This window comes from Mustelus asterias, chromosome 24, assembly GCF_964213995.1.
Source record: "Mustelus asterias chromosome 24, sMusAst1.hap1.1, whole genome shotgun sequence".
Taxonomy (NCBI): Eukaryota; Metazoa; Chordata; class Chondrichthyes; order Carcharhiniformes; family Triakidae; genus Mustelus; species Mustelus asterias.
The window spans coordinates 56,710,967-56,718,466 of record NC_135824.1 but is presented as its reverse complement, the minus strand read 5'-3'; the positions used below and the strand labels follow the sequence as shown (position 1 = coordinate 56,718,466).

Genomic DNA, 7,500 nt, shown 5'->3' with positions numbered 1-7,500 from the left:
AGACGCTCAACGTCTCAGCCTCCACAGCCCTCTGTGGCAATGAATTCCACAGACCTACCACTCTCTGGCTGAAGAAATTTCTCCTCATCTCTGTTCTAAAGTGACTCCCTTTTATTCTAAGGCTGTGCCCCCGCGTCCTATTCTCCCCTGTTAATGGAAACAACTTCCCTACGTCCATCCTATCTAAGCCGTTCATTATCTTGTAAGTTTCAATCAGTGTCAGTGTGTATGGAACCCAAGCCCCCATGAGAGTCAATGTGTGCGGAACCGGTACCCCAGTGAGAGTCAGTGTGTGTGGAACCCATACCCCAGTGAGAGTCATTGTGTGTGGAATCTGTACCCCGTCGTGAGTCAGTGTGTGTGGAACCTGTACCCCAGTGAGAGTCAGTTTGTCTCGAAACCGTATCCCAGTGAGAGTCAGTGTGTGTGGAACCCGTTACCTAGTGAAAGTCAGTGTGTGTGGGACCCGTACCCCAGTGAGAGTCAGTTTGTGTGGAACCCGTACCCCAGTGAGAGTCAGTGTGTGTGGGACACGTACCCCAGTGAGAGTCAGTGTGTGTGGAACCCGTACCCCAGTGAGAGTCAGTGTGTGTGGAACCCGTACCCCAGTGAGAGTCAGTGTGTGTGGGATCCGTACCCCAGTGAGAGTCAGTGTGTGTGGGACCCGTACCCCAGTAAGATTTGGTGTGTGTGGAACCCGTACCCCAGTGAGAGTCAGTGTGTGTGGGACCCGTACCCCAGTGAGAGTCAGTGTGTGTGGAACCCGTACCCCAGTGAGAGACAGTGTGTGTGGAACCTGTACCCCAGTGAGAGTCAGTGTGTGTGGAACCCGTACCCCAGTGAGAGTCAGTGTGTGTGGGATCCGTACCCCAGTGAGTCAGTGTGTGTGGAACCCATACCCCAGTGAGAGTCAGTGTGTGTGGGACCCGTACCCCAGTGAGAGTCAGTGTGTGTGGAACCCATACCCCAGTGAGAGTCAGTGTGTGTGGGACCCATACCCCAGTGAGAGTCAATGCGTGTGGAACCCATACCCCAGTGAGAGTCAGTGTGTGTGGAACCCGTACCTCAGTGAGAGTCAGTGTGTGTGGAACCCGTACCCCAGTGAGAGTCAGTGTGTGTGGGACCCGTACCTCAGTGAGAGTCAGTGTGTGTGGAACCCGTACCTCAGTGAGAGTCAGTGTGTGTGGAACCCATACCCCAGTGAGAGTCAGTGTGTGTGGAACCCATAACCCAGTGAGAGTCAGTGTGTGTGTGGAACCCATACCCCAGTGAGAGTCAGTGCGTGTGGGACCTGTACCCAGTGAGATTTGGTGTGTGTGGAACCTGTACCCCAGTGAGAGTCAGTGTGTGTGGGACTCATACCCCAGTGAGAGTTAGTGTGTGGGACCCGTACGCAGTGAGAGTGAGTGTGTGTGGAACCTGTACCCCAGTGAGAATCAGTGTGTGTGGTACCTGTGCTCCAGTGAGAGTCAGTGCGTGTGGGACCCGTATCCCAGTGAGAGTCAGTGTGTGTGGGACCCGTACCCCAGTGAGATTTGGTGTGTGTGGAACCCGTATCCCAGTGAGAGTCAGTGTGTGTGGGACCCGTACCCAGTGAGAGTCAGTGTATGTGGAACCCGTACCTCAGTGAGAGTCAGTGTGTGTGGAACCCGTACCTCAGTGAGAGTCAGTGTGTGTGGGACCGTATCCCAGTGAGAGTCAGTGTGTGTGGGACCGTATCCCAGTGAGAGTCAGTGTGTGTGGGACCCGTACCCCAGTGCGATTTGGTGTGTGTGGAACCCGTATCCCAGTGAGAGTCAGTGTGTGTGGGACCCGTACCCAGTGAGAGTCAGTGTATGTGGAACCCATACCCCAGTGAGAATCAGTGTGTGTGGAAACTGTACCCCAGTGAGAGTCAGTGCGTGTGGGACCCGTACCCAGTGAGAGTCAGTGTGTGTGGGACTCATACCCCAGTGAGAGTCAGTGTGTGGGACCCGTACCCCAGTGAGAGTCAGTGTGTGTGGGACCCGTACCCAGTGAGAGTCAGTGTGTGTGGGACCCGTACCCCAGTGAGAGTTAGTGTGTGGGACCCGTACCCAGTGAGAGTCAGTGTGTGTGGAACCCATACCCCAGTGAGAATCAGTGTGTGTGGGACCCATACCCCATTGAGAGTCAGTGTGTGTAGAACCCATACCCCAGTGAGAGTCAGTGTGTGTGGAACCTGTACCCCAGTGAGAGTCAGTGTGTGTTGTACCTGTGCTCCAGTGAGAGTCAGTGTGTGTGGAACCCATACCCCAGTGAGAGTCAGTGTGTGTGGGACCCGTACCCCAGTGAGAGTCAGTGTGTGTGGGACCCATACACCAGTGAGAGTCAGTGTGTGTGCAACCCATACCCCAGCGAGAGTCAGTGTGTGTGGGATCCATACCCCTGTGAGAGTCAGCATGTCTGTGGAACCCATACCCCAGTGAGAGTCAGTGTGTGTGGAACCCGTACCCCAGTGAGAGTCAGTGTGTGTGTGGGACCCGTACCCCAGTGAGAGTCAGTGTGTGTGGAACCCGTACCCCAGTGAGAGTCAGTGTGTGTGGGACCCGTACCCCAGTGAGAGTCAGTGTGTGTGGAACCCGTACCCCAGTGAGAGTCAGTGTGTGTGGAACCCGTACCTCAGTGAGAGTCAGTGTGTGTGGAACCCGTACCCCAGTGAGAGTCAGTGTGTGTGGAACCCGTACCTCAGTGAGAGTCAGTGTGTGTGGGACCCGTACCCCAGTGAGAGTCAGTGTGTGTGGAACCCGTACCTCAGTGAGAGTCAGTGTGTGTCGGACCCGTACCTCAGTGAGAGTCAGTGTGTGTGAGACCCGTACCCCAGTGAGAGTCAGTGTGTGTGGGACCCGTACCCCAGTGAGAGTCAGTGTGTGTGTGGAACCAATTGGAAGAAAATAATTCAAATACTTGGAAGGAGAGATCATTGCATTAGGGGTTTTTGTCCTTTTAAATGTGGGCCTTTTACATGCAGGCTATTGCTTTAAGAGTCTCTGCCCTCTGACCTTTCTGATGTGGGGTCCAGAGCGTTCATGTTGCTAGGCAGCAGCTGGAACTCGCTGATACGGATTCGCTCGGCCTTCCTGGAGAAAATGGAGTAATAAACGTAGACTTTCCCATTCCTCTTGAAGTTGGGGTGAAAGGCCAAGCCCAAGAAGCCCCTCTCGTCCCCCAACCAGGGGGAGGTCAGCACAGTCTCAGTCAGATTGAGGAATGGTCGGCTGACCTTTGACCCGTTGGCCAGGTAGACCCAGACCAGGCCCACCTGCTCGGCTATGAAGAAGCGGTGAGTCCCGTCGCTGGCGTGCAACATGGCCACCGGGTTGCGCAGACGGTTGGCCACCTCTTTCAGGCAGAGTTGCAGGCAGCCCTGGGGGTCCTCCCGCACCGCCCCCAGGTTGGCGTTGAGACGGTTGCTGGACAGGACGTTGGGGTAACAGTATTCGGGGTCCTTGAGCTCCAAGTAGCCGCAGAACTTCTCCCGGTCCGACTCCAGGTTCATCGTCCGCTGGTCGCCGGTCAGGAGGCTGAGCGTCGAGCGACAACGCTTCCAGAATTCGGTGCAGTAATCGCCGCAGAGTCCCGGCAACAACCGGACCGGGGTGTTGGCATCCTCAGCGTCGTACAAATGAGCGGCAAATGGGGAACACCTCTGAGCAAGAAAATAAAATAGATTGGCATTTATTTAGCACCTCAGGATGTGCGAACGCGATTCGCGGCTTCTTCTGAGGTAGCTGTTGTCAGGTGGAAAAATGGCTGCTGCTTCAAGCACAGCAAGATCCCACGCAGTGTGAAAATGACCCAGATAATCCCTGCTCGACTGATGTTCACTGAGGGGAATATATTGGCTACGACACCTCCTTGGCTCTTCAGGTAGTGAGCAGCCTTGAATAATTAACACCCCCCACTAAAACACCTCTCACCCCAAACCCCCCTGCCCCATCTATCCACACCTCCCAACACCCCCCTATCCACCGCCACCAAGAAAGGAACTGCCTGGGTCTTAGTTTGACGCCTCATCCAAGCGACAGCATGTCCAACAGGGCAGCTCTCCCTCAGTACTGCATAGAATCCTTCCAGTGCAGATGGAGGCCATTCAGCCCATCAAGTCTGCACTCACTCTCCAAAAGAGCATTCTATACAGGCCTTATCCCCGTAACCCTGCATATTTACCAACCCATTTAACCTGCACACCTTGGGACACCAAAGGGCAATTTAGCATGGCCAACTCACCTAACCTGCACATCTTTGGACTGTGGGACAGTGACTCTGTATCGTTACCCAGTGAGCGATCCTTACCCTGCTGAATAAACAGTGACTCTGTACAGTTATGATGTGGAGATGCCGGCGTTGGACTGGGGTAAACACAGTGAGAAGTTTAACAACACCAGGTTAAAGTCCAACAGGTTTATTTGGTAGCAAAAGCCACACAAGCTTTCGGAGCTGCAAGCCCCTTCTTCAGGTGAGTGGGAATTCTGTTCACAAACAGAGCATATAAAGACACAAACTCAATTTACATGAATAATGGTTGGAATGCGAATACTTACAACTAATCAAGTCTTTAAGAAACAAAACAATGTGAGTGGAGAGAGCATCAAGACAGGCTAAAAAGATGTGTATTGTCTCCAGACAAGACAGCCAGTGAAACTCTGCAGGTCTAGGCAACTGTGGGGGTTACAAATAGTGTGACATGAACCCAATATCCCGGTTGAGGCCGTCCTCGTGTGTGCGGAACTTGGCTATCAGTTTCTGCTCAGCGACTCTGCGCTGTCGTGTGTCGCGAAGGCCGCCTTGGAGAACGCTTACCCGAATATCAGAGGCCGAATGCCCGTGACCGCTGAAGTGTTCCCCAACAGGAAGAGAACAGTCTTGCCTGGTGATTGTCGAGCGGTGTTCATTCATCCGTTGTCGCAGCGTCTGCATAGTTTCCCCAATGTACCATGCCTCGGGACATCCTTTCTTGCAGCGTATCAGGTAGACAATGTTGGCCGAGTTGCAAGAGTATGTACCGTGTACCTGGTGGATGGTGTTCTCACGTGAGATGATGGCATCTGTGTCGATGATCCGGCACGTCTTGCAGAGGTTGCTGTGGCAGGGTTGTGTGGTGTCATGGTCACTGTTCTCCTGAAGGCTGGGTAGTTTGCTGCGGACAATGGTCTGTTTGAGGTTGTGCGGTTGTTTGAAGGCAAGAAGTGGGGGTGTGGGGATGGCCTTGGTGAGATGTTCGTCTTCATCAATGACATGTTGAAGGCTCCGGAGGAGATGCCGTAGCTTCTCCGCTCCGGGGAAGTACTGGACAACGAAGGGTACTCTGTCCACTGTACAGTTACACAGTGAGTGATCCTTATCCTGCTGAATAAACAGCCACTCTGTACAGTTACACAGTGAGTGACCCTTATCCTGCTGAATAAACAGTGACTCTGTACAGTTACACAATGAGAAATCCTTACCCTGCTGAATAAACAGCCACTCTGTACAGTTACACAGTGAGTGATCCTTACCCTGCTGAATAAACAGTGTCTCTGTACAGTTACACAGTGAGTGATCCTTACCCTGCTGAATAAACAGTGATTCTGTACAGTTACACAGTGACAGTTACCACATTATCATCCAGATCATTGATATAGATGACAAACAACAATGGACCCAACACCGATCCCTGCGGCACACCACTAGTCACAGGCCTCCATTCAGAGAAGCAGTCCCCCACAGCCGCCCTCTGGCTTCTTCCATTGAGCCAGTGTCTAATCCAATTTACTACCTCCCCATGTATACCCAGCGACTGAACCTTCCTAACTAACCTCCCATGAGGGACCTTGTCAAAGGCCTTGCTGAAATCCAGGTAGACAACATCCACCGCCTTCCCTTCATCCACTTACCTGGTAACCTCCTCGAAAAATTCTAATAGATTGGTCAAACATGACCTACCACGCACAAAGCCATGTTGACTCTCCCTAATAAGTCCCTGTCTATCCAAATACTTGTAGATCCTATCCCTTATCACACCTTCCAATAACTTGCCCACCACCGACGTCAAACTTACTGGCCTATAATTTCCCGGATTTCTTTTGGAACCTTTTTTAAACAACGGAACAACATGAGCCACCCTCCAATCATCCGGCACCTCCCCCGTGAATACTGACATTTTAAATATGTCTGCCAGGACCCCTGCAAGGACACTAGCTTCCCTCAAGGTCTGTGGGAATATCCTGTCCGGTCCTGGGGATTTATCCACTCTGATTTGCCTCAAGACAGCAAGCACATCCTCCCCTTTAATCTGTAAAGGTTCCATGACCTCCCTACCTGTTTGCCCTATTTCCGTAGACTCCATGCCCGTTTCCTCAGTAAATACGGATGCAAAAAAAACATTTAGTATCTCCCCCATCTCTTTTGGTTCCATACACAGTCTACCACTCTGGTCTTCAAGAGGACCAATTTTATCCCTCACTATCCTTTTGCTCCTAACATACCTATTGAAGCCCTTTGGATTTTCCTTCACTCTGTCTGCCAAAGCAACCTCATGTCTTCTTTTAGACCTCCTGATTTCCCTCTTAAGTAGCTTCTTGCACATTTATACTCCTCGAGCATCTGATGTGTTCCTTGCTGCCTGTACATTTCATACAACTCTCTCTTCCTCTTAATCAGCGTTACAATCTCCCTCCAGAACCAAGATTCCTTATTCCTATTTACTTTGCCTTTAATCCTGACAGGAACATACAAACTCTGCACTCTCAAAATTTCTCCTTTGAAGGCCTCCCACTTTCCATTTACATCCTTACCAGAGAACAGCCTGTGCCAATCCACACTTCCCAGATCCCTTCTCAATTCATCAAATTTGGCCTTTTTCCAGTTCAGAACTTCAACCCGAGGACCAGATCTATCCTTATCCATGATCAGGTTGAAACTAATGGCATTATGATCACTGGATCCAAAGTGTTCCCTCACACTCACATCCATCAACTGCCCTAACTCATTTCCCAATAGGAGATCCAATATCGCATCCTCTCGAGTTGGCATCTCTATATACTGATGTAAAAAATACTCCTGAACACATTTTACAAACTCTACCCCGTCTAAACCTTTAACAATATGCGAGTCCCAATCTATATGTGGAAACTTAAAATCCCCTACTATCACAACTTTGTGTTTCTTGCAGTTGTCAGCTATTTCTCTGCTGATTTGCTCCTCCAATTCTCGCTGACTATTGGGTGGTCTATAATACAACCCCATTAATGTGGTCATACCTTTCCTGTTCTCAGCTCCACCCATAGGGCCTCTGTAGACAAGCTCCCTAATCTACCCTGCCTGAGTACCGCTGTAACATTTTCCATGACCAACAATGCCACCCCCCCCCCCCCCCCCCCCCGCCTTTTATCCCTCTGCCTCTATCCCGCCTGAAACATTGGAACCCTGGAACATTGAGCTGCCAGTCCTGCCCCTCCTGTAGCCAAATTTGCTTAATATACAAAGATTGGAGGCGTAGTG

General features: G+C 51.3%; 1 protein-coding gene across 1 annotated transcript in view; it reads right to left on the bottom strand.

Annotated features, from left to right (window-relative positions):
• The window catches only part of LOC144511504 (HHIP-like protein 1), a gene marked incomplete at its 5' end in the record, with an annotated part of 50,301 nt that extends 46,625 nt beyond the window's left edge, over positions 1-3,676 (bottom strand). Inside the window, one exon of the mRNA XM_078241889.1 lies at positions 3,021-3,676. Within this exon, the coding sequence (XP_078098015.1) occupies positions 3,021-3,676 (656 nt within the window). The remainder of the gene's footprint in view (positions 1-3,020) is intronic.
• Positions 3,677-7,500: the final 3,824 nt, after the last annotated feature.